General features: G+C 47.3%; 1 protein-coding gene across 2 annotated transcripts in view; it reads left to right on the forward strand.

Moving 5' to 3' along the window:
* Positions 1-2,254: 2,254 nt before the first annotated feature.
* Positions 2,255-27,639, forward strand: part of wnt7bb (wingless-type MMTV integration site family, member 7Bb) — a 40,788-nt gene continuing 15,403 nt past the window's right edge. The window contains exons 1-2 of one of the 2 annotated variants that reach the window (XM_053886057.1): positions 2,255-2,541; positions 15,342-15,568. In XM_053886057.1, the coding sequence (XP_053742032.1) occupies positions 2,471-2,541; positions 15,342-15,568 (298 nt within the window). In that variant the 5' untranslated portion in view covers positions 2,255-2,470. Of the gene's footprint in view, positions 2,542-8,226; positions 8,423-15,341; positions 15,569-27,639 lie in introns of those variants that run through there. The other variant, XM_053886056.1, reaches the window with a different exon arrangement.

A 27,639-nucleotide genomic window follows, 5' to 3' on the forward strand; every position in this document is an offset into this window, starting at 1 on the left:
GGACCAAAGACATTTCTCATGTTGACTTCATGTTGCGTAATAACAGCGAGGCACGGTGGGCGCTGTGCTGTTTGGTTGACGAGATTTGGAAACCTAAAATAGTTCCATATATCTCACGTTGATTTTGATTTAGGAAACTCAAATCCCATGCAGAGTCCCCCTCACCTTCGTAAGGAGAGGGGGGCGGGGCTACCTGACAGGTGACGACAAACTTCCACAGAGAAAAGAGATTCTTGGTGACACATAAATAAGCCAAATAAATAAATAAATTCCGAACAAAAAGGAAGATATCGCACTGCACACATTGCGATGCCGATGTTCAAAGCGACAGTATTAGAATCAGTGTTAGCGTTTCGGTTTCCGCTAGTGCATCTTTTTGCTAAAAGCTAAGAGCCGTTCGCACGTATTCCGAAACAAGAATTCAAAATGGCCTCCGAGTACTTGAGGACAGATACGGACGGGAACGACGTCAGCGACTTGTGGTTTGCTGAGAAGTGCGGGCAAAAGCCGACTGACACGTCTGCTAATCCGATGACCGCTGAGAAATGACGTACGCCGTCGATGGTCTGAATCCGGCCTTAATAAAAGCAATTGGTCCTTTGAACATTTTAATTAAAGCCTCGCCGACGAGCTGAGCTTCCTCGAAGACAAACAAGGACGTCTTTTACGAGGAAGACATCAAATACGGGCCCGTGGTTTTAATGTCACCGAGGGTCCGCGTGTTGACTTTCATTATTTCTGAAATCCATCTGGAATTTTGATGGGCATGTTTTGAAGGAAAGGGCCTCCAAACCACACGGCAGGGATGTCTCGAAACAAAGGGCGCTGCGGTTTGCTCTGTTCCTCGCGGTCGACGGCGGCTCGGCAGTCTGAGGACAGATAGCTCATGTCTGTAATTTTAGTTTATGTCATCATTATTACAACACATTAGCTGGTTCTCATGCCGCTCCTCGGAACGCTGCGGTTTCTGTGTTCTTTCACAGGACTGCAGCAGCCTCGTAAAAATTTTCAAAGTTCTTTGCATTTTCTTTTTCACCATCACGTCAACGTGTTTGAGGCCGGGGACCAGAAAGGGACTTCGGCGGGTTTCGTTCGTTCAGCTTCCACCCAAAACTGAGGCCTTCATCACGCTTCAAACATGGACCTGGCAGACTAGGAAGACTCGGCAACGTATTGAGGCCCAGAGAAGACTGCGGTAAACTCACAAGTCAGTTCTATTCAAGGGTTGCCAGAGCACGTCCTCCATCCTCCTTGCTTGTCATCCAACGTGGTCCAACGTAGTCTCTTCTTCTCGCCTAACTTTGTCTCCAACCACACGTCCCTCTGATGTCCACAACCTTTATGGTCACTCCCAGTGAAGGCCTCAGTCTCTTCATCTCTAACTCCCCTGACTCTGACTCCCGAGTCTCTAACCATCATGGCAGTGACCCCTGCTGTCCTGCGATGCTTCTCTTTTCCCTCCACCTGTTCCACCCTGCCTGCACTCTCTTCTTCACCTCCCTTCCTCTCAGTCTCTGGATGAATGATCCCAAATACCTGCACTGTATTCAGCCCCTCCTCCCCCTCACCTGCCTCCCTCTCACTCACACATTATCTGTCTTACTTTGACTTTGATTTCATTCCTCTTCTCTTCCACCTCCTTCATGCTTCACAACAAATCAATCGTGTCCCAAAAACCTTTATGAAAGAGCAGAAAAAATGCACTAAATAAACAAAATTTCAAAAATAATGAACTTATTATCAACCAGGTGAGTAAAAACAATGTTTCAAAATATTTAAAAAATGAATATCTATCTACCTATTAGCCACTAGAGGGCGTTTCATTGATCAATCTTCACTCTCATCATTAATTTGAGTGTTTTTCAGTGTTTTTTTGCTGTTTCTGACCTCGTTTCGTCAGGGCCTTTCGCATCTCTTGCGCTTCCCTCTGACTCCCATGCAGCTCTGACTCATCCCTCGCCTTTTGTTTGGGCTTTATAAGAGCCAGTGTTGTGGTCCACCCGGGGAACCGCAGCTGGTGGAACAATGCCCATGTTTGCCAGCCGGAATTAAAGGCCTATAAAAGCCCCATGCGCTTCATTCCTTGTACTTTTCCAAGGAAGCTGCGAAGGGAAGTCCGCCCCATTCCCGGTGTGCGCGCGCGGGAGGAGCGCCGCTCTTACCTGTGAGATCACCTGGCCACTCACTGGATCGAACCTCGCACTTGCGTCAGAACCTGGAGTTTTGCAGCCACTTCAGCCGGGAGAAAAGAGGGGGCACTTCCTGCCGAGGACTTTCACTTTCCCAGCGCGCTGCTCGCGCCCCCAGCATCTCCACCTGGTCATGGATCGGAGCCGGGCCGACGGTTCCGGTCCGCTCCGGCTCGCTGGCGCGCTGCGACGCGGACTTGACGAGCGCGTCTGGAAGGGTTAGACCGGGAGCGGCCGCCGAGTCTTCCAGTTCATGGCCTCCGCAGCGCGCGGCTCCGATCATGCACAAGCCCCACCGCAAGTGGACCCGCGACGTCTTCCTGTGTTTTGGCGTGATTTACCTCAGACTCGGGTGAGTGCGCGCGTGTGTGTGTGTGTGTGACCTGAGCAGCCTTTCACACGCCAACATTGACAGTCGACCTCTGACTTTTGCGCGTGGCGCACGGTGTGATCCACATCTCCTCCAGTCTTCTTCCTCCTGCAGCCGCCACTCTCTCGCTCTCTGACTGTCTCTCCGCCACATACCTGCGTTGAATCACCACATTCCTCTGCTCACTCGCTTTTACCTGCCTCTACGGCGAGACGCAGTAGCTGCTCCTCCCGCCACTATATCGCCCAAAAACTGTGACTCACGTGGCCTCGTTTACATCAGGGACGAATGAGAAGTTAATCTTTATGATTCAATAAATATATATTTCACACCTTCACACGAGCCCTGTCGCCAGAGTTTAGTGGCTGTGACTAGTTTGAATATAAACCAAATAGTTTCTCATCATCCACCAGTTTTTCTTGTACTTGGGTCGCGGGGGCAGCTCCCGAAGTTAAGAGGTCCACTCTTTCTTCACTTTCCCCACCCCCCGGGACAACTGGGAGGCATCATCCAGTGGGTCGGCCCCGGGGCCTCCTCCCAGTTGCATTGTTTGACAGGTTTGCATTGGAACCCCTCCATAGGAACCAGTGCGGGATCCCTCTTTGATCCTCTACCGCCCATGAATGGACAGTGTTTCATCAGAAAATGAATTCAAATGGTCTGGGGCCCAAGGGCCACCTGGGGCCTCTCAGCTTTAGCTATCTTAAAAACTTTATAATCACAATCCTGTTTCTTTGTCAGTAAAGATAAATATGATTTTATTATTATTTCATTATATTTCAGACGACATGTAGTTTAAAATGTCTCCTTTTTCATTTTATGAACGGTTCCTATATTTTTTACATTTAAAAAATGTGTAAAGTGCTGATAATTCAGCATTATTTCCTTTCATAATATTATATGAAATCGTTTATATTTACAAGCCACAGTGCTAAAACATCCTTTTAAAATTCCTGGTGGGTTTTAATATGGAACGTAAGTGGAAATATATTCATGAAAACTATTCAGGAAAATATGCTGTCATCACTGAAAACTTTCTCAGATAAATATAAAGATAATAAAATAAAACAATAAAGATAATAAAAGACACTAGCATGATTTTTTAATAACTAAATTTCAACTTCTGATTCATACAAATTGAGACCTATGCTTCTGGCTCAAGTGAGGAGTCGTGACGTCTCAGAGCAGCAGCAGACACTGACAGGTCGCAGTGAGACGCTGCGGTGGACTGAAGCGTGAAACCGACCTCCAGCTCCACAGATGCTCGTATCACATGACAGCATCAGCCCCAGAGAGGAATGTGAGGGCTGAGGAGGGGAGGCTCCACCCCTCCGTCTCTCACTGCGCCCTCTTCACCAGGTGAGGAGTGAGGAGGACCACCACGATGGTAGTCTCGCTCCCGGTCCCTCCCCCAGATGCATCTCTGCGAGGGAGAACTAGCTGTTTCAAACTGCAGCGAAGGCGCGAGTCATGTGACTCAGACGTTCATCAGGAGGATTATCAATAACACATGAAGGCACTGACTTCATCCACAGGCTCTGATCCGCCCTGACCTCAAACAAAGACGCCTTTATTTGAGCTGACGGAGATCCAGATCCAATAATCAACAGACTGAGCCGCCTTTGTCTCCCAGATCAATCCAAATATTGATCATCTCGCCTTCATACTGCTGACTTTCATATGGATATGAATATTTCACTTTGTTTTCTGACTATTTTTGTTGGAATTGTATTGAGTTGGAAAATGTAGATATTGACTTTTTTTTGCCCCACATTTTCATTCATGTATTTTTTGGTGGCATCTTAAGTATAAATGCATCAGTTTCATGACTTTATTTTTCCTGATACGAAAAGATTTAAATTCAAAAAGGTAGCTAAGCTGATACATGTGGGATCGCGGGGGCAGCTGCTGAAGCAGAGAGGCCCAGACTTCCCTCTCCTCAGAAGCCTCCAGCTCAAGTGATGGTCCATGAGGTATCGTGAAACAGTATTGCAGGGCTGAAGAAACAGTGTCATAATTTTCAGAGGCCACTAGATGGCGCTCTTGGTTTAGAAATGATGTGGGGCTTCATTGAATTAGTTGTTCAAGTCCAAGCATTTTACAGCAGACATTGCCCCCTGGTGGCCTCTGAAAACCAGGGCACTGTTTCATGAAACCTCATCGACACGGGACCAGGGAAAACTTAGGTGCTCCCGAGTCTGAGGGACATGAGGTCGACTTTCAGGGCCATCCAGGATTTCATGGACTTTTTCATTGTTGTCGCCAAAAATGCTGGATTTTACGGCAGATTTCTGAAGTGAATTGCAGTGAAAGTTGCGATCATTTGTGGTTCTGGAACGAAAGGACGAAGGGCGGAGCGTGGTGGAGGTTTGGCTGGGCGGAGTCTGAGAGGTAAAGGTGGGCGGGGTTGTTCAGCGGCTCATTCAAACTGTAGCTGCTGATCTGTTCCACATGTAGAGGGTCAGAAACAGCCTGGAGAGAGATGGATCAGGAGGTCGGCCATGTTTGTTTACATCCACCCCCTATAGTGTTCTGTTGACACTGCACTTGTGAGTTCTGCTTTTTAGTTCCTTCTATTCTACATTTCCATCATGGGAATTTGGACGTTGATGAATGGATTCAGGATCATTCACCTCTGAAGCAGGAACATTTGTGGCCAGATGTGAGCGTATGACGCCGCACATGCCGCGACTAAAGTGGTTGGTGGAATTGGTGGCAGGAAAGTCGCTGTGATCGCAGCGCCTCGCAGGGATTGGTTGAGAGTACGATTGAGATTGAGTCGTGAACGCCACATCGCCATCTCCTGGAGGGACTGGCAAATAAATGTACCGTTTTGTAGAACTGACACGAGATGGTGAAATCCCTTTGTGTCGTCTCACAACTAAGGAAACCTGATGAAAAAAAAAAAAAAAAGCTCCAGTTATGATCATTTCTGCGGCTGCAACTTGTCACCGCAGCTCCAATTAACCAAAAATGCTATTTCGGCCTCTTTATTGCAGCCGTCTCAAAACAGTTTCTGGCAGCGACCGACACGAAAATTGCTGCGCCAAATCCTGATTTGTAAACAGACGCAACGCGGTTTGAAGGTCAGAGGAAACCGCCGCGACGGCTAAAGAGTGATACATCTTAAAACACAGGTGCCGCGTCAGAGCAGAAGAAGCGGGTTCATATGTGTCATGTTGTTGCCAGTCTCACCATGACACAAGCACCGACATCACGCTGCGATCCCTGGATGTGGTGTTAATAATAAGCCAGCGCTGACAGCAACAGCAACAATAGACGTGAGTCAGCTCAGGTGGAAAACACCTGCGGACCCTGAGGGCTCCGCTGACAAGGAAATAAAGTTCGGCACGGCCCGCTCTGCAGACCTGCAGTCGGGACCGGTCTAACTAGTGACGTGCTAATGCAGCGACACAGCGAACGCCAGCGAAACACACATCTGGTTCATGAAGTTTCCAGTTCAGCGCCACCTGGGTCCAACAAATCTGTAACTTCTAGATGAGTTCAAGTTCTGGTTAAGAAGGTTCAACAGTCCTTGGTTTTAAAACCAGTTTAGAGACTACTTCCATGTCCCAAGGGTCAACTTAGGAAACCCAGTCCCAGTGCGGTTGGCGGGTCTTTTAAGTTTAAGATAAGTTTGAGTCAGGGCTCCCAATATCGGCCGTCCCGATATCCCACCCACAACAGCACTCTTCCACGCCTCATCCTCTAATCCAATGCGAGCGTGTCTCTAACCCCTCGATTCTTTCGTTGGCTCAACTGAATGTGTCCACTCAGGTTTCAAGTTTTCACATCTCTTTACTGGACGTCTGAACAAAAGAAAAGACACAGTCAGACTGGGTTTGGGGTCTCGACTCAACACAGCCGCTACTCCCCTACACATCAAAATATACAGTCACAACAGTTTAGCACACTTTTCCCGTACACGACGACAACTCCATGAAACGTTCACAACTGTTTGTCGCAAAAGTGAACGTTGATGCCGCTTGTACTAACAACAGAGATCTAATCTTCACTTAAAATGACTGGTGTCGATATCAAAACATTCATTTTCAGCAGAGAGATGTGTTTCAGCCACCCACTGACAGAGTCCAGGGAAAAAGAGAGCGAACTGCTGAACTTTCGTCATAATGTAGAGCGTTGCCCTTCAAAATAAAAGTCCATCAACAAAACCCAACAGAGCCAAGTGCATAAACATAAAGTAATCCCAAAATAAAAAAGGAAAACCAACAGCAGTGAAAGGAATTTCGACAAACTTCTCACATAAAAAACATCAACTTCAGAGATAACTGCGAGATTTTTGAGTGAAAACAACTGTATTCCAGTAATCGTAAAGCCGCAGTCCACGAATTTCGATCTACTTGAGTGAAATTATCGGAGGATACCAGTGAAATGGCACGACCATTAGGGCACTGGATTGAAGGTCAGTCATCCAGGAGAGACTCAGAGTAGAACGTATGCTCCTCCAAGAGACGCCAGGTGAGGTGGCTCAGACATGAGAAGGGTCTGGGTGGGGGGAGGCCCTGGGTCAGACCTGTAGATGCGGGAGGGATGATGTCACTCATCTGACCAGGGAACACCAGAGGAGATATGGCTTTCAGGAGAGAGAAATGACTGGGTCTCTTTGCCTCAGCTGCTGCCCCCTCGACCCTGAAATTCAACTTCAACTCAAAGGAAAAAAAACTGTGCTGTGACAGAGTTTAAACCCTGATGTTGGTGACAGTCATGGGTGTCAGATGCTTCACTAGCCTCATGGTTTTCAGATACATCCCCTTTTTGGATTTCAATTAAGGCTATGAATATTACTAATAATAACATAGACATTCAAGCTGTGGCCCATGGACCACTGGAGGTTCAGGACAACCTGGAGTTAACTGATGCACTTTCCTTCCCGATAGATGACTGTGTGTGTGTGTGTGAGTGTGTGCTGTGTGATGGCATGCAGTCCTGTCCAGGGTGTCCCTCGATGTCAGGAAGAGACTGTAAAGACTAAAGAAAACGTCAGGATCAAAATAGGAGAGAAAAAAGAAAAGATGAGCATAACAACAAAAGACAGTTTAAAAAATAGGGGAAGAAAGTGAGCAAAAGAAATGGTGCGTGTGACGTAAAATTCTAAAGAAATGGACGGCAAGTCAAAATACATTCATAAAAAACGTGAATTACAAGTCAAGAAAAGTGCAAAACAACTCCATAAAACTCCGGACGTGACGCCTGAAAATCACGAAACCCATCTATCTCATCTATATTTTCCCCGCCATTGACGTCACGGCCCCGATCGTGACGTGGAAGTCGGAGGATGTAAATCTTTTGACGCCACGAGAGCAGACTCTGTCATGTTCCGAAGGCGTCGTGTGCGGTGATGTGACACCAACTTGTTGAGCGGGAATGAGTCATGGAGGAGTGATGACGCCGAGCTGGAGTATTTCGGGGAGGTGGAGGTAGCTGAAGGGGTGAAGGAGTGAGAGGATGAATGGAGGGGGTCGGATCAGTGTCACTCCATTGTCCTGCAGTGGCAAAGTGGGCGGATTGCAGTGTCTCTTCCTGCCCAATGGCAGACACGACTCTCATGAGTGGAGAGAGGCACTTTCCTGCCATGGCAAATCCCTCCAACCAGCATCATTCCGGCTCGGCAAGCCGCAGCAGCGCGCAGCAGCCTCCGCACTCAGACATGCCAGAGCCGCTGTCCGCGCTCGGAGCGGCGTGAACTCACCTCCTCTCCACTCCGGGAAGGGACGTCTATCCGCGGGATTACGGGACTTTTTCCTTTCCTCCGCGCCACCATGATCATCTTCTCGTCGCGCAGTGTCCTGCTGTCAGTCTACTACCCGCAGATCTTCCTCATCCTGACGAGCGGCAGCTACCTGTGAGTCCCCTCGACCGCCGCCTTCCACCGCAGCGAGCCGCTTCGGCGCGCCATTACGCGCCAACTCTAACGCGCAAAGTCAAACTCACTGTTTGACTGAGCGTCCTCGCAACACAACCAGAAAGAACGAAGCTACAGTCGCGTACTTTCAGGCGAAGCTGGTCGGTGTTTGGTGCAACTGGACCGAATATTCCGACCAAAGAGCCCGAGCGCGCCGCCGCCGCCGAGAGCGGTCGGGAAAAGCGCTCCTCGGAATCGTTCCGGCCACAGAGTGGCGGAGATGTTCCAGACTGGCTCTGAACCTGTCAGCCTGGGAGAGAGGAGTCCGGCCGTGACGTCACCGGCTCGCGCTTATCTCATCGGACGCGCGGAGGTGAAAGACTCCGCCGTGAAGTCGATGCGCTTTGGGGTTTCTGCAGTTAACAGCAGGCTTAACTTTAGAGACGGTTTGCTCTTCTAGCGCCGCGATTGTGTGTGTTTTGATCGCGCACGCTTATGAATGGCTGTTGAACATGCGACCAGGAGCCACACAGGAGGAAGAATCGATCACTTTAAACTGAGGAAATGTTCATCATTAATGCCACTTCTTTGCTGTTTGCTATAAAAATCAGGTCTCAAAATATTCAAATGCGATTTCATCCACTTCAGGTAGAATAAATAATAACGCTCCTTCTGCCAGATATTAAAGACACATTAAATACAATGTTCTAAATGAGCGAATCTAGGTGGAATTAATGATTAAAGCCGCTGATTTTCATTCATATTTGTGCGGAAATTCAAATATAAATCCTGTTTTGCAAAGCGTCAATGGCACCGAAGTGAATGAATCCGGTGCCATCACCTTCTTCTGCCATTCTCTGTCACCGTCTTCATCCTCCCCTGGCCCTCGTCCATCATGAACCACGTCAGCCGTCCTCCTCCTCTTCTTCATCTCCATCTGTCCTCCCTCACGTTGGCTCCAGACCCGAGGAGTCACAGTGATTTACTCTTTCTCGTCGCTCACTGTCTTCACCCCTTCTCTTCTAACTCCTGTCAGCTTTCTCTCCGAACATTCATCTGATAACCCGCTTTGGTTTGGAGTTGTCCATCAAAAGTTTCAGCCAAAAAACCGCCTCACATGACGCATGTTCCCAGAATGTAATTCAGTAATATTCGGTTTTTAATGATGAGATATTGAGATACTGTCCTGAAACATGCAGAGAGTTTGTCCACGTCTGAACCCACCTGTTGACTCTCATAGCACTATAGTCACTGTTAAATGCAAGAGCAGGAGCTTCTCTGAGAATCAGGTTTCATAAACCTGATTCAAAAGTACTGTAGACCAAGGTCAGCGCTTCGGCTACATGAGCAGTCTCCGGGTGTAAACCCATCTTGTTGGTGTTTCTGATTTCAAAGTGACATCAGGTGGAGAGGACATCTCTGCTTGAGTGTAACTCAAACAAACAAAGAACGACTCGACACACTTGTTTCTGGGTTCCCTCTGCCGGTCAGAGGTCAAGAGGGGCAGCAGCAGAAGCAAAGGAGCCCAGATGTTCCTCTCACCAGGAACCTCCTCCAGCTCCTGTGGAGAACACTGAGTGTCTCCTTGGTAAATGAGCCTCTCCAGGGTGTCCCGGGTCTGCCCCATGGCTTCCTCCCTGATGCACACCAAGAGGACAACCCTGACCCTGACAAAATGCTCGAGCCCCCTCTTGATGTGGAGGCTTGACTCCGAGTCTGAGCTCTCGTAGGGAGTATAGAACACATAGGGTCACCACAAAGCTGGTGAGCACAGGTGAGAGGACAAAGCCACCTGTCAGTGGAAAGCTTTGTCTTCTGGCTCAGCTCTTTCTCCACCATGAAGCCGAGACCAGCTGTGGAGGCGGAGCTCTGGGAACAGTGGAGCAGTGGTGGAAAGTGAAATGGCTGTGATTCCATATGTCTGCGACAAGGTAGAACATCTTAGTTGCATGATGCTTGTTTGCAGCTATAAATCTGTATATTATCATAATATTTAGCCGCTCACTTGGAGGTGGAATCATCCTGAAGCTGTTTTAGTGATGCAAACTGCGACTGTATTGCCGAGTCAACCGATTATTAATCAAAAATCGATTCAGAATCATGTACTGCCCCCGGAGACTGGACTCAATATGTACATGACGCAGTTCAAGATTCCTGTTTTAGATCTTGTCCATGTGGTTTTGAACCGCCGTCGGTGTCTTCAAGGTCACGTGCTATAGTATGCTACTTTCTTTCTGGTGTTCAAGATGAAGTGATCCGCAGTAAATTCCGTGACTCTTTTTGTCATGTTTTCATGGTGCTGTTAAGTAATACTCCTTTATCGCTGGTTCATACGCTTGTGTTTCTCCAGACCCTGCTGTAAACACTTGACTTGAACTGAACATTCACGTCAGAGGTCGTGCTGAATCACACTGTGTATTCTGTGTATTGCAACAGTGTATTCTGATTCTGATCAGTTAGAGACAAATAGATCCCTGTTAGCTAACAAACTAGACAGTTTAGAAAATTCTGTGTGACAGGTGTAACTTCCAGCTCCATCATTGATCAGGATTTTTTAAAACTTTGACCTATTCCCCTTCTTTAGGGACGCCACCTTGTGTGTGAAGACAGACTCCGGATGAGAGACAGCCCCCTAGTGGTGCTTGAACACCTGCCTCAATAGTGCCCCTTTCTTAAACCCATTTTTCCTTCATTCTTAGATTCTCTTCACAGAAAAATGTCTTCACTTTTCGCTTCGCTGCGGTACGCATGACATGCTCCCCTTCCTCTGGCCTGAACATCAGCCCCTCTAAATGTCTGCACTCGTGCCTGTGGGAGGGAAATATTGACGGATGTGTTGGATGTAACGTCCGTGTTCTATTGTTGTGACCATGGGTTGTGTTGTGTAGCAAGGTGTGTGCAGCTCTATTGAGCCTTGTGGTGTCGAGTAACGTTAACAATTGTCGCTATGGTTTGTCGTGTAGATTAAATGCGTTGGAGTGATAATAGACAACCGTAGTGCTGGGTATGTGAGGCTTCATGAAACAGTGTCCTGATTTTCAGAGGCCACCAGATGGCGCTGTCTGCTGTAAAATGTTTGGCCTTGGAACAACTAATCCAATGAAACTTCACATCACTTACAAACCAACAGCGCCATCTAGCAGCCTCTGAAAATGAGGACACTGTTTCATAAACCCTGCAGTACTGTTTCGTGATACCTCACCTACCCATCACTAGACAATCGCTCGTGTTGACTCCTATTTTTAGCTTCAAGGTTGCTACATTATATGACCAATATTTAGTGCAAAAAGAGGAGGGATGGAAAGGCAGGGAGGCCGTTTTAAAAGGGGGGATTTTTTCAAGGTTCTGTTGTTGTTGTTGTGTGGGGGCGCTCTTCCCGTATCCCCCCCATTGACTCAAGTTGTTATTAAACTTGCAGCGAGACGTAAAAAATAGACCTGTCTGTCGCTGTAGGCTGCAGTCTGTCCCAGCTTCTCGGGGCTAGAGGTGAATTTGTATAGACTGCATGCATCCACTCACACCTGCGGACAATTTAGAGTCATCATTGAGCTCAGCGAGGAAAGCGGAGTGGCGAGAGAAAACCCAGGAGCAGAAGACAAACGTCACACAGAACGGGCCCTAGAGTTGACGCAAGCTACATCCGTCCGTCGGTGAAATCACTTCCATTGGTCGGCGAGGGATGACGAAAGTGCAAGCCGCCGCACGAGCGTCACGCCCGGGAGCTTAGCGGCGTGTCAGCTAGCGTCCAAGTCTGGCGAGTGATGGAGTAGGTGGCTGCGAGCGTCTGGGGTGACGTAAACGGCGGAGTCTCTCCTGGCTGTCATGGCAGCTCAGCGCCGCCGCGAGCCGCGCCTCCACACAAGCAGCTATTGTCAACTTGACACTGATTTGCTGCTGAAAATATGCTCTTCTTCAAATAGCATCACGTCAGGCGGCTTCGAACGAGCCTCATGTGTGGAAGTGTGTGGCTTGTGACGCAGCTGGAAGGAGTCGTGTTCTAAAATCCACATGAAGCGTGGCGGATGCTAATCACAAGCGCTAGCTAAATAGAACCTTCTGATCTTCTTTTGTGATTTGAAGTTCAAATTGTTCTGTGCTGTAAAAAAGGTTTGTGTTTGATGGAGAACTGGCGCTCATGATGCGTTCAGGGTCCTGAAACGCAGAACAGTGTTGTCAATAGAGTGAAGTTTTCACTACATGTTGACCACAGATTTCAAGTGATGACTGCACCTTGTTCCATCGTTCTCGCTTGAATTTTCATCCGTATTTTGCCATTTATTTCCTTAAATGTCCCTCATTTATCTGTGTTTTTAAATATATATATTTATTGAGAACTTATTGACATTTATCAAGGCAACATTTCCCCTCTTTTATTTGGAATCAAATCCATATAAAGATGCAGTTTCAGTCAATATTGTTTGAAACTTGTCAGTTTAAATCCTGTCTTTGCTCATGAATTTAAAATCCTTCTGGTCCCGTCCCTCCTCTGTGACTTCAGGTGTGCCCCAGGGCTCTGTCCTGGGCCCTCTCCTCTTCACCGTCGACCCCCTTCTCCTCAGCCATATTCCCTAGAAACACATCATTTGTTTTTAAGGCTGGCATTAGCTCAGATGTTGCTCTCGTGATGAGCTTTAGACTGAGATATCAGACTTGTTACTAAGAAGAAGAGCCTTTGTCCTCGCGGTGATGTGTTTGTCGATGAAGATGGCGGCAGTCCAAAAACATGAATGAATTGTGTGATATTTTTGGACCCATCCAGGAAGTGAAACCTCTCTCTGATGCGAGCGGTTTTATTCGGACTCTGCCGGGTTGTTTCCCCCGTCAGCGGCCGCCGTGCGTAAGCCTGAATTTGTCCAGTTGCACTTTGCTTGTCTTAATGAGCCTGAGCCGGCAGTTTGTATGGACGAGATGTCAGCGTTGCCACGGGCGACGGCGTACGCAGCCGGAGGTCACGGCGGGTCGCGGGAGTTCAAGCTTGTTTAACCGCAGCGAGGATCTAAAACCGGCAGAGTGGCTGATGTTTGCTTCTGCGCCAGTGACTCCCACCGAGGCTCTCTGAAGGTCGGAGCTTTGGGAAGTCATAACACTTGTTATAGCAGCACTTTGTCTATTTACTCAAGTCCCACTGAAATGATCACAAAACGAGTGCTCTCTCAACGTCGGAGGAGAGCGGCGAGGCCAGCTTTTGTTTAACTTTCTTCCAACCTGGGACAACACAATCCGTCTCTTTCCCTCAGGAGAAAAAAACAACCGACAGTAATACAGTGGAAATACTCGCAGAAAAGTTGGATGCAAACAAAAAATAATAGCAATAAACAAGGGGACATCTATGAATGAATATATGAGCTTCATGTCCTGAAGTTCATTGTGACTAACACAAACAGATCCTTCGTTGCTCACAACCACCAGTTTTGGTTCATCGAGTCACTCACTCTGACTCGCATTTCAGAACTCGCTCCACAGCACAGGTCAGGCTTTATAATGATATTTATAAACAATTACAGCATGACGGTACATCAAATAAACACAGTTTTTTGTGGATAATATTTATATATTTTTCCTCTAAAAATAAAATTTATAAAAGTCATAGCAAAAGTTGGTATAAAAATATCGCAATTATGATAATAAAAACAATAATAAAGAAAAATAAATAGTCTTGAATTCGAATTCTACAATGTGAGTTACAAATTGTTGTTTACAGCATTAATTTATCATCATTATTAGCGAGTGTGTGTGTGTGTGTCTGTGTGTAGATATACTGTATATTGATGCCAACCTGAAGGACAGACATTTCAGTTCTTATTGGAAGGAAGCTGTCCGTGCTACTTCCTGTTATCTTGCTGGTGCTGGAATTAAAATCAAGTTGCGCAAGGAGATCAACTTCAAAAGTACAAGTGTGTGTGTGTGTGTGTGTGTGTGTGTGTGTGTGTGTGTGTGTGTGTGTGTGTGTGTGTGTGTGTGAGGTGGAAGAAAAGGGTCAATAGCAATGATAAAACTGTATGGACTTGACCATAAACCATAAACCATAAAGCTAAAGTTTCCTCCTCCTGGTTTGTTGAATACAGTCAGCTGGAATGGAGCTATATATGCCAAGTCTTCTCAGAGACTTGTTCAGGAATGTTGTCCGGTTTGTTGTCTGCACCAGAAAATGAACAAATGGTGTGTTTAAAACTCTGAATGCACTGAATGCACTGCCACCAAAGTGACTGACAGGCTCCTCTTTCTTGTTGTCTCGACTTGTTGACTCGACTGAAAAACATCGGCGGCTTCTGCCGCGTGTCTCGCTAGCTAGCTGAGGTAAATAACATTTTCCCGCCACGCTGTCTGTGCTTCAACTGGCTTGCAGTGGCCCCTATGTTGGGTTGTTCGGAGGGTCAGTCAGTTTCCAAAACATTTTCAGTTGTCGAAGAACACGAGGAATTGAGAGTAAATACTTGACTTGAATAGTCAAGTATTTACCAGCTAGTGAAGTGGTAGATGAGGTGTCATGAAACGGTGTTGCAGAGTTGATGAAACAGCGTCCCAATTTCAGAGGCCACTCGATGGCGCTCTTGGTTTAGAAATGACATGAGGTTTCATTGACTTAGTTGTTCAAGTTCAAACATTTTACAGCATAGTGCCACCTAGTGGCCTCTGAAAATCAGGAGACTATTTTATGAAACTTCATCTACCCTTCAGTACTGTGTCATGAAGCCTCATCTACCCTCCAATACTGTGTCATGAAGTCTCAATACTGTGTCACGAAACCTCATCTACCCTCCAGTACTGTGTCATGAAGCCTCATCTACCCTTCAATACTGTGTCATGAAGCCTCATCTGCCCATCGCTAGCTGACCCTCTATAGTTCCGACACCAAGCACGGCCCTCGTGTCCTGCTCCTGTGACGGTGTGTCTGACCTCTGCTCTGCTTCCTTCTCAGGGCCTTGTCTTCGGTGGTGGCTCTGGGCGCGAACATCATCTGCAACAAGATTCCCGGGCTGGCACCTCGCCAGCGGGCCATCTGCCAGAGCCGCCCGGACGCCATCATTGTTGTGGGCGAAGGCGCCCAGATGGGCATCAATGAGTGTCAGTACCAGTTCCGATATGGACGGTGGAACTGCTCGGCGCTGGGAGAGCGGACAGTGTTCGGACAGGAGCTGCGAGTAGGTCAGTCTGGACTTTATCACAGACCAAGGTGGAGCATGTGTGTTTGCTCGAGTGTGTGTGTGTGTGTGTAGCTGTGCTCTCAAGTCCTCAGCCTCCAATGTGTCACCTCTGAAACTGATCACATGACCACCATGACCCGTACAGTATCCTCTTACCCCGAAAAATCACTTAGAAAGGCCCCTTCTAAATCAAAAGACTTTTTTCAAATAGTGTCATTATTTGGCCTCAGAAAACATTCAGTGTTTTACCTTGTTTAGTATCGAGAAGCAGCTATTACAGTGGACTCGTCTTCTGTATTTTCAGTGTGCTTCATCATAGTGAACTCACCGTGAGAGAATGACACAGAGCTCAAGTCACTTTTTCTGTTTACGTCACCTTAAAACAAGACTCGGAGCCACTTATCTCCTGCTTAACATTGTCACGTGTGTGGAACTGCATTCTGGGGCACCTCACAAACAGGCAACAAACGTTTTATTTACACGTCAAATCCCATAATTCCGAATTTCAGATCGCCAAGTTTTGGTTGTTACTTCTTTTCCCCGAACTTGTTGCAGCCTTGTGCTGCACCACCATCAGGGGGCGCACTGTCTGAAGGTGTTTACAACTGATAAGACCTGCTGGATTTGATACAGTACGAGGGGTCTTTTTTTTGTTTCTGTTGTTTTTATTGTAGTAAAATGTGATACACTCTCAGGGCACACACACATCTGTTTCCACGCTTGGGTTGCTATGCTAATGTAGCACAATGCGCAAGCTTCCTGCTAGAACACGTGCTATGCCATCATCTTCAATAGTTACCTTAAAATCACAGTGCCACCTGCAGGCCTGGCATCGCACTCTGCATCTCTCTGTTCACTTTCTTTGAAACTCAAGCTCGGGCTCAGTGGCTCTGTTTGGCTAGCTCCAAAGTTTAGCGCCTACATCTGCCGCCTGAAACCACCTAGCTGCGTTTTTGAAATGTGTGTAGTGGTTGTTGTGTTCCGGGATCAAAATCCAGCGTTGCCAGTTCGGGATGTGTAGACGCATCTCTCGCTCTGCTGTGTGCAAGACTGAGGCGCTGCTGTTGTCGGACAGAATTCCTGTCGTACCGAAAATTTAGGAAACACATCTGGTCCACATCAGTCCAAAACTATGAATGACCGAATCCGCATTCAGGCAGCGAAACACCAAACTGGCAAATATTTACGTTTGCCATCCCATTGTCTGGAGAAATCCACAAACAGACGGTGGTTTTGGTTCTAATAGAAAAGCGACGTCACACGTTGCGTCTGGCAGCAATCATCTGGAGGAGCCGCTGAGTGAGCCCCAGCTCCTCTGACCGAGCGCTTGCTTTTTTGTAAACACTTCAAATGCGTTTGGGCTCTTTTGAAAGGCCTTCGTCTTGGGTGTGAGCCACTTAGGAGCAATTTGGTTTCTTCCACATCATCTGCCGAGCTGCGCTGGGTCCTCACAGGGTCTGGCTGCTGGGTGTTCTCTCAGTGTTTGAGTGTGTTTCTGAAGTGCGTGAGGCTTTAGGTGGTCGACTGCAAGGCCCATGCAGGCAGTGTAGAGACAGCTTGGACGCCACGCTCCACTGGTTCTCACTCCTCAGGTGTTCTATCTTGAGGGCTTTTCCATCCCGGGGTGAAGCAGAATTCAGGCAGCATGGAGTAGACGTTCAGTTGACTCAAGGGTTTCAACTCCTGCGGCATTTCCTGGTGCCACACCTGACACAAAAGTGGTTGAGGGTACAGTCAAACCATGGGGTTGCACTCCCTATGATCATACTTTTGGTATATAATTTCATGTAGCAGAAGTTCAAGGAACAGAAAAATAAAAAGTATTAGTAAGTATTTACCTGCAACCACACGTAAAAAGCCTTAGCGTGACATCGTGGGTGACCCATTTAACAAAGCAACTGTTATTTAGGCTTGTTCCTATTGGTCCTCTTCAGTGATGTCACTTCCTTCTTTGAACCTCAGGCCTACAGTAGTCTAAACCGATTCAAACTAAACGGCCTAATACCCATATCATAACTTTGACTTCCCAACATTACTTTAACTTAGAATACAACAATAAAAAGTATGAGAAAATACCTTCACCTTGCAGTCCAGTGTGATCACGAGCCTGACTTATGGTGCCAAAACTCCGGCACCGTTTGCTGTTGGTGCCTCTCTACGTCGAGGTTCTGCACGTGACCAGGTCTACTACAGGTCAGTTGACTTGGTTCCAAACATCTTGATCACAAATCAGCAACTACACGTTCAAAAACAAGCCTTAAATTAATACTGATACTCTCCTAGTGTAGTCAACTCCCGGTGAGAAAACAGTCTTGAACATCTCCTGTAACAGAGTCAGTTCTCCTCCAGTTCCATCACGATAAAAGTACCGTACTGTCCAGCAATTGAGTGAATATAATAATTGTCCATGGTGGGAAGCATGTTGTGCTCATCCTGGCATTGTACTCACTGTATTGACACTTGTAAAGTAAACCGCTGCTTGGATTTGGATGACCCCGACTAGGTGTTTTTAGTTGAAGAGGGGTGGTCGCCATGGTTACGCTGCCTGACAGTCTGTGCATCAATTCTTTGGTCAGAACAGGGAGGATGACTGCACGAAATACATCGTTTTTCTCACCTCCGATGCATGAAATCCCACACGGAAACAGAGCGGTGATGAAAGGATCTGAAGGACTTTGACCGGTTGCAATAGTTTGAAATGTATTTTTAACTAAACGGTGAGCAGTTCCCATCTTCTGCCCGCTCAAGTTCACATGAAGGTTCCAGGAACTAAAACAGGTTCCAGGGTTCTCCTCTGGATTTTTTCCGGCATAGGTATCGTCTCCAGTCGGAGGGTGGGGCCACCAAAGTTTTCACAGCATTGTACATCCTTCACGGTCCTCCTTAAGGTTCCACCTTAAAAGACTCGACTCACACTGAGGAAGCACAAACACTGGATTCATGTTTTGACACAAATAAGTAGCTGTGAAATGGGATTGTCCCCAGCGTAGAGGGTCAAAACTGTGGAAGGGTTCAAGAGACCACTTCCGTCCTGCCAGTTTTTGAAGTGTAAGAAATCCATTCCTGACTTTTTCTACTTCCCTAGACTCCAAAACGGGCGCAATAATATTCCTGTTTAGGGGGAAGCCGCAGCAGCTGCTCCTGTAGGTGGAAAGGTCAACGGTTGGGATCTGGCTGCAATGTTCCAAAAAAGGTCATCAGGGTAGACCACAGCCGCGGTCAGACACTGTGGAAAAGTGGCCACTTAGCGTTTTCTTTCAACACATGGCCTCCCTCCTGACATGCCGGGCTCAGACAGTTTCCAGCGCTCGTGATTGAACCATGTCTGTATGCATTATGGAATTCTCGAAGCATGGCATATGAAATCATGGAACGCACCTCCTGGACAAAATGTTCCAATCTGAAATATTCCCACATCATCATCATCATCAGGCCGAAGGGGAACGGCTCACATTGGGTCGCAAATCCCCTAAAATCCGAGCCTCCCAACCTGACGGGAACATCAGACGACCGCAAGCGCAACGTGGTCCCCGGGCCCTCGGAGGCGCTGGTGAGAGATAGCTCACTCATGACCCGGTCAGTTGGAGAGGAAGGTGTCGCTGTTCTGTCTTTCACCGTGATCTTAATGTTGACCTGAAATGAAAACTGGAGTCAGAAACTGTGGGGGACTGTGAGCTGCTGCATGAAGCACCAGACTGAGGCTAAACTGTCAAATAGTCTTTTAACAAACTGGACTCAAGAGTCCCGCAACCTGGAGCATCACAACACTCACTGTCCTCCTACAGATGTTCTACTGACCCGTTTTTGTTCGAGGTTTTGCAAGACAACATGGCGGCGGCGGAGCAACCGCTAGGAAAGAGAGGCCTGAGTCTGCGGAACCTTTTTAAAATTCCATTCAGTGAAAATGATAGGAGGAACATGAGGGCGTTCTGTGTGACATCAGGGCGTCGCTTTTCCAGCACGAGGCGTCCAGAGGACACCAGGAGACGATGTTGGCCACGGCTGTGCGACTTTTTCAGAAACATGATGGTGATTATGGAATCCCGTGGTTGTGAAAACAAGATAAAAATCGGAGTTCAGGGTTCTGCCAAGAGCTTTAGCAGCCCTGTTTCTGGTCGTTCTGGTGTGTGGCTCACTGACTCCTTGTCAGTGATGGAGATCCTTTATCCAAAGTCAGGCCCGAGGGCCATTTGTGGCCCTTGAGCAGATTTCAAGTGGCCCACGATCTTAAAATATCATATTAAATCAGAGTATTATAAAGTATTTATTAAACATCACTTTTGTCCACTTCGTTTTAATGGTTATTTGTGTCAGTTTAGTCAAGTTTAAATTAAGTTTTAAAATTTAATTCCCCAATCATATGATGTTCACTCTCCCGCTTGTTTAAAGCCTGGTTTTACGGGAAGCTTTTACAAGTCATGAAATAATATAAAGAGTCATGAACAAGGACAGAGACCAGGCCTGATGTGACACACTTCTGTTTTTCTTTACATCAAAATACAGACATCTCAAACCTATAGCTGTCAGTTTTTGGTCCCCACCACACACCAATCCTGTAAACCTTGGTTATTATCAGTAGTATACAAAATTCCGACGCTCATGAACGCACCATCTGCGAAGCACCTGAGAAACGTAGATCAGCGCGTCACGCAGCAAACCGGAGCTATAACATGCGTCAGGTGTCAGGTAGCACTAGTAGTTTGATCTACGGTGGCCTGAGGTGCACAAAAGGCCTCACTCAAGAGGAATTTAAGAGATGGGAGACAGAAGTAAAAAGTGATATTTCACATGAAACAGGTGATAAAGCTATGTCAGATGCTTCTATAGGAGCCTGATCTGAAGTCAAAATAACCATTGACTCCCCCCGTCCTTGCTCAAACCACTGTGGCAGGTCAGAAAAACGCCAACAATTGAATGAAGTTTGACTCCCACTTGTCATGTGATCTGCCGGATGGTGTCGATACTGACCTGAGCTGGTCTTGTGAAGTGGAGTGCAAGCGCCCGTGCGGTTTGTTTCCACCCGTGAGTTGTGTGTCACGTCAGAAGCCAGAGTTGTATATATTCTGAGGCGTTTGCGTGTCAGCGCGAGTGGGTTGATGTTGAGCGACGTTTCCTGCTGCTGCATGACATGTTGCTGCTGTGTGTCCGTCACTCAGCTCAGTCGTGTTTTCACTAGTGGTGGGACTTTAACGTGTTAATTACGATGAATTTATTCCAAAAAAATATTTTATTTTATTTTATTTCATTGAACAGTTTACTCTCCAGACAGCAGTGAACCTTTGTCAGTGCAGGAGTTCCTGCTCCACTGATCCCACTGATGCACCAGACACGTGGCAGCTAGGATGAGAACAACAACAACAAACATGGAGGAATCTTCAGGGAGGTTTTTCACTACACAATGACCAGGGTCTCCACCACTCTGAATGGACTTGAAATTCTTATAACACTGAAATTCTTATACAAATATTGTCAAGACATGAAAAGAGCTGATATAAAAACTTGAATATAGACACCATCGTGATTTATTGTGCTGTTAAACTGATGCAAAATAAACAATAGTTTGTTGTTTCAATGTATGTATGGTATGTAGATTTTTTTTTTTTCGTCGTATCCCAGCCCTAGTTTTCACCTGCGAGCGTTGCAGTGGACCCGCTCCCTGAGACGCTCAGGACTCAGCTGTTAGACTGAAAACTGGCCGCGTCCACAGAGCCTCAGAGAAGACGCTGAACCTGCTATTGTGAGTGAGCTCTCTGCCAGTGCAGTCCTCTAACCGCTCACCAGAGCTGTCTGGCTGCGCCGCAATAAAAACTGGATAAAGACGCACTAACTGAGGCTCCTTAGGCCAGATTAGGTCTGCGATACCCCAAAGAATGATGTGGTGGGGATCGTGAAAGGAGAGACGCCTCCAGACGCTGTTTCATTCTGGAGCGGCCCAGAGTTACGATGGTGGAAAAGTGGTGGCAGAAGGAAGCTTGAAGGGATGACGTCACGCCCGGTACCTGCCGGAGAGGCGGCGCTCTCCGCCCGGTGAATCCGAGGACTGACACCAGACCACCAGGACCCCAGAAGCCGAGCTGCGCGTCAAACCGCTTATTTTCTTACAACGTTGAAGTGGCAGTCGAGTCGGCATCAGAGGAATCCTGGGACTTCACTCCGTCTGCGCCTCCTCAGCGAACACGGAAAGTGGATCTGCTGGCGAACCCACGGCGAGTTTGAGGGCTGATGGAGCCATGGAAAAATAAATACATCCCTCTTCTTGTTACAGCTCCGCGCCCGGACAGTTGCGCTGGCGCTGCGCCGTGTCTGACAAATTGGAGAACAACACCATAAACTTCTGCAGCCATTCGAAACTGGCAATTTAGGAGTTTCCTCTGAGTGCCGACACAGTTGTGCCACGCTTTGTGTTGGCACGGGCCGGTGCCGCTGTGGAATCACTTACCCCGGCACTGACTGCGATGTGTGTCATGGAGCGGGGTTTTTTTTCAGTCTATTACAGTGTAATAATAAAATTAGAGAGGGATCCATCAGCGGGAGTGAAGGGAACCACTTGGACTCGCCGCTGAATATCAGAACTGACTCTGCTGACACGTCCACTCAGTGTTCAAGCCAAACTCCGGTGCAGTTTCAGACATTCATTTTTAAGGACAATCTTTTAGTGAATGTATGGAGAAGCTTTTTGTTGATGACAACTCACTATTCCTGCAATGTTTTTTCTTTTCCTCAGTTGATTTTTGTTCCATTTTTGTTCCTTTTTTGTGGCTTCTTTTTCTGCTTGGACCACCATCTGCCACTATGATATTTTATAAAGTTTTGGGCTACATTTTTTTTTTTTTCCTCTTTGGATTTTTTTTTTATTGCGTGAAATATTTTAATTTTTTTTTAACTATTTCATCTTGATTCAGTTAAGTTTGACTGGCTGGAGAGACTACAACTGTTGTGGTGGACCTGGACGAAGCTCTTGGTACATTCCGATAAATGTCTGTGGGGGACTTTACATGAATGTTAACTGACAGGAGAGAAAAGGAGGAGACTGAAGGAAGTGGAGGCAACTTGAGCGGAGTAAACTCACTTCAGTCAACAGGTCGACGTCACATGTTTGGTTTGACTCAAACACTTCAGTGAAATGTCAACAAACTCATGTGGTTTGTAAACAACCTGAAAAACAAACGTAACTACGAGGAAGCAGCAGAGGAAGAGAGCCAACATCTCTGACCATGAAGGTTCTTGATAACAGAAACAAGTTGTCCAAGTTTCGGTTTTCATCGCAACACAACTGGTGAGTCAGTTGATGAGTCGGTGGGATCGCGAATGAAAGTAGCAGAGAGGGAGAGTCACAAAAACGACACAAGGAAACCCACAACCTGGTAACAAATGGAGGGAAAAATGCTATGCTAATACTCTGAGCTAAAGGGAATTCATGTGAAGCACCAAGCTAGTAGCGCTCTTTAAACTCTTCCTTAACTCTTTACACTAGACGAAGTGCCCAGAGGTCCTCGCGGACAAAGGGAGCAGTTTGGAAAAAAGGCTGCTTGATCCTGAACATCGCTTGTGGTTGAGTTTGTATTCAAGATGGCCGTCCAGAGCAGTCCCTGTATAGACGTCACAAAGGCATCCTACAGTAGGTGGTGTGTGTGTGTGTGTGTTTACATGGAGCTCCACAGGTAACACTCACGCAGAGGCAGGTTTTGCAGGGCTCTAAAAGCGGAACGCGGTGGGCGGACTGGGGCAGGTTCATGTCAGTCCAGTTCTCATCCACACTGATAGCACCGAGTCCCTGGCGCGTCTCTGCTTTCTCTCAAGCTCGCTTCAGACGCGGCGTGCGGTCGATGCGGCGAGCGAACCACCTGCCAGGACCGCGGCGGCCACATCAGCGTCTCGTCTGTTGAGGGATGTTGAAGTCAGCAGGTTCAATGAAAACCACTTGTGTGGAAAGAAGTCCTCGCTGCGGATCGGGCGAGGGGTAAGGGGGGCTGGGGGAGGCTGCATCTTAGTCAAGGTGAAAGGTGTCGTACTGGGAAACGTTTGCTTTGGCTCTGGAATCAGACCGGACTCATGCAGTGGCGGGTCATGGGGTGCGGCTCCGCTGCCACAGCAGTCTGCTGACCTTGTGCTGCCCCGTTTACTTCATGTGAATTCTATATCAACAATAGTTTAGAGTCCAAAAAAAGTCACCAAATCCTTGGCATTGGGTGAAGCGACTCTCAATATGGTTGGAAATGAGCGACTTGGTGGAGGTGCTTTTCTAATACGTTAATAAATCATTGCGGAAAATGGCTACAAGGTGCTTCCATGTCCCTAAACATCATGCTGGGTGACACTTTAGTTTCATTGTAGTTTAGTGTATCAATGGATCACTGGCTCCTCCCACTCCACCCCCGACCAATGAATGGAGATCTGTGTCCTGTGGCTCAGCTCTTTCTTCCAACACAATGTCGTCTTAAAGAAGATTCATCTGTTGATTTCTCACTCCATCAAAGCTTGAACCCAAAAATACTGTCAGGAAACCGCTTTTATTTTGTCCCTTGATTCCCGTTTTGTTTCTCCCTCTTTCCTTCCTGTTGGTGTGGCACACGGCTGGAGCCAGAGAACTTCACTGCCCAACTAGTGTTGAGCTGGTGAGGCTTCATGAAACAATGAAGCACATTTTTAGACCTCAGCAGGAGGCACGCTTGAGATGGTTGTGCGATTCCAGAGATTTTCGAGCAGACAGTGCCATCTAGTGGCCTCTGAAAACGACGACACTGTTTCACGAAGCCTCATCAGCGCATCACTATGCCAAATAACTTTAACTCTGGTCTGGAGTCAACCCTCCCAACCGCTGGATCTGCTTTGGTCGGCTTTATTCACCTCCCCTCTGTCTTACACCTGTCTCTGCTCCAGCTGTTTTAAATGTCCGAGTCCTTCTCTGTCACTCACTTGTGGCAGCGCGGGTGGAAACAGCTGTCCAGCCAAGGCCACCGACCATCTGTGTGTAAGAACAGCAGGTGGACTGAGGATGGTGCGGCACCAAGGGCAGGGAGGGGACCACAGGGACCAGCTCTTTTGGTTCCTAACGTGGCAAACATCTGGGATCATTCTGATGATGATGTTTGTTGATGATACAGTGACTTGTTGGTGAAGACATAAGGAGTTGAGTCGTGGAAACAGTTCAAGGGGTCAGTCATCCAGAGTTACAGTGAGATGAAGGAGGTGAAGAAGTAAGTGCAGGCAGGGTGGAGATGACTCTGGAGCCAGAGTTAGAAGAGTCAGATCATTCTGATGATGATGTTTGTTGATGATACGGTGACTTGTTGGTGAGGATGTAAGGAGTTGTGTCATGGAAACAGTTCAAGGGGTCAGTCAACCAGATTTACACTGAAATGAAGGAGGTGAAGAAGAGAGTGCAGGCAGGGTGGAGATGACTCTGGAGTCAGAATTAGAAGAGTCAGATCATTCTGATGATGATGTTTGTTGATGATACGGTGACTTGTTGGTGAAGACGTAAGGAGTTCAGTCATGGAAACAGTTCAAGGGGTCAGTCATCCAGAGTTACAGTGAGATGAAGGAGGTGAAGAAGAGAGTGCAGGCAGGGTGGAGATGACTCTGGAGACTCTGGAGCCAGAGTTAGAAGAGTCAGATCATTCTGATGATGATGTTTGTTGATGATACGGTGACTTGTTGGTGAAGACGTAAAGAGTTGAGTCGTGGAAACAGTTCAAGGGGTCAGTCATCCAGAGTTACAGTGAGATGAAGGAGGTGAAGAAGAGAGTGCAGGCAGGGTGGAGATGACTCTGGAGACTCTGGAGCCAGAGTTAGAAGAGTCAGATCATTCTGATGATGATGTTTGTTGATGATACGGTGACTTGTTGGTGAAGACGTAAGGAGTTGTGTCATGGAAACAGTTCAAGGGGTCAGTCATCCAGAGTTACAGTGAGATGTAGGAGGTGAAGAAGAGAGTGCAGGCAGGGTGGAGATGACTCTGGAGACCCTGGATCCAGAGTCACAAGAGTCAGAGATGAAGATACCAAGGTTGTCCAGATCAGAACTGAGACTATGAGAGGGACATGTGGAGACGTTTGGAGTTAGGTTGGTTTTTTTTCGAGAGGAGAGACCAAGAATGTTCTAGATACAGCTGGAGGTTCAAGATGACTAGAGGAGACTGAAGTTGAGGTGACGTGTTTCCTGGTCAGTCCCACCACACGAAGCAGGCTTGGCTCGTGTGAGCGGTCTCTCGTGGAGAGGCGGCCAGAGCTCCTCCATTGATCCAAAGTGAAGTCGACCAGACGAAAAAAGCCAGTGGCAATAAAAGGAGAGCGGGGAAACACAAATCAGAGTCGGGTAAGCCCGAGTGAGTTATGAAAACGCAGCTCAATTAATAAACACAACTGGAACAACAATTACACAACCGCAGCTGATTGTTGTTGAAGGCTTGGAGTGACCATTGGTTTGACTTTCTCCACAAGCTTCCTGCATCCGCAGCCTCCCACTCCAGGACAACAACATACTTTCAGATTGTAAAGAAAGAGAAAAAAAACAAGCGCGTTGGCGACGCTCCTGCGTCTTCTCGGAATCACTTGATGGTCATTTGTGGTGAAATCGTATCCGCGCTGAGCGCCAGAACAACAGCGCCGTCCAACCAAAAGCTAATAATGAACGGAATAAAAAATAACACACATACAAATGACCCTGTGGTTCCATTTATGCTCTGTTTCCTCGTCTTGTCAAGTCAAAGGCAAGTTGAAATGTATTATCGGGGCAGCTGAGGCCAGGGCTTTGACATTGTGCAATCGCACGCCATTAAAATCTACAAAATCGGAACCAGGCGATTATTTCATATTTGGAAGGGCAGGAGCTCCCCGACACGCAGCCGGCGTGATGGATGGGTCCCGTGTTGCACCCAATCAGACTTCGATTCATGGTTATTTTCTGTCAGGTTCTCCACTTGTGAGAGAGCTGCAGACAGACGGCGGACTTCAGGCAGCTGCCGAGAGAAATGACAGGTCCAACTGTGGACGGCTGAACCTGTAATAGATGTTGTCCCTCTTATGACTGCATTGATAAACAAGAGGGTTTCAGTGGGTTCTAGAGCTGTAGAACGATCAGCGGCATGTCATTCGAGATGACTTTTTTTGACTGTAAACAAATCATTTTTCAACAATTCTTCAGCCATACAAGTAACATCCGACTTACCCGCACTTACCAGCAGATGCTTATTTTTTATTATTCAATGTTTGGCACCGCAGCACGTGTACGACAGTTACAGCATCTCACTCTCACACTTCCATCCACCACTACAGTGGTACCTATAACCCTCACGTTGGCTATTTTGAATGGCATCCGACTTACGTCCAATCCGACTTACGACCGGTTGGTCGGAGTCGATCCCGGTCGTAAGTCGGATGTTACTTGTATAGCAAGCTGAGAACGCAAAAATGACTGATACAAGGGAAGTGTGTTGATACATCTGACCCTTGACTTTCATCCCTCAGTTCTCGAGTTCCTCTGTTGACAAGTCCATGTCGAGGTGTGTTTCGCTGCAGTGATGGAAACAGTTGCTGGAACAGAAGCTACTGGTGCTTCTCGTAAGAATCAGAACCAACACTTCCCAACGTCAATGATAATTCAAATAAAATCTCCGACTCACTGTCTAACTCGGTGACTCGCTCCAAACTCAACGTCCAACAGTGTGATCCCTTCAGCTCCGCCCTCTTGCTGGACTTGTCGCTCCGGCTCTGTGTTTTTACACAGATTTTCAACCGTTATTTTGCCTTCACCTACACCATTGAAAGGTTTGGTTCTGTCTGAGTTTTTCAGAAGCCTGCTCAGGTCGTGACACGTGCGCAGGTGAGTCTGAGTTCAGGGAGCAACTCTGCCCGTCTCCATGGGCTCAGATGGCACTTGAATAGTCTCATTTCAAACTTCTAGCTGACCCTTGAGGGACTCAAGGTCATTTGAAAGGTCATGTGAAATCATGGCGGCAGCCACAAGATTGCCTGTGAAGGGCTAACAACTGGATTACGACCACTCAACGCTGCTCATTCAGTTGAATCAAACACCTGTGAACAGAGTCATAACAACCTTATGCTCAGGCAT

This window comes from Synchiropus splendidus, chromosome 14, assembly GCF_027744825.2.
Source record: "Synchiropus splendidus isolate RoL2022-P1 chromosome 14, RoL_Sspl_1.0, whole genome shotgun sequence".
Taxonomy (NCBI): domain Eukaryota; kingdom Metazoa; phylum Chordata; class Actinopteri; order Syngnathiformes; family Callionymidae; genus Synchiropus; species Synchiropus splendidus.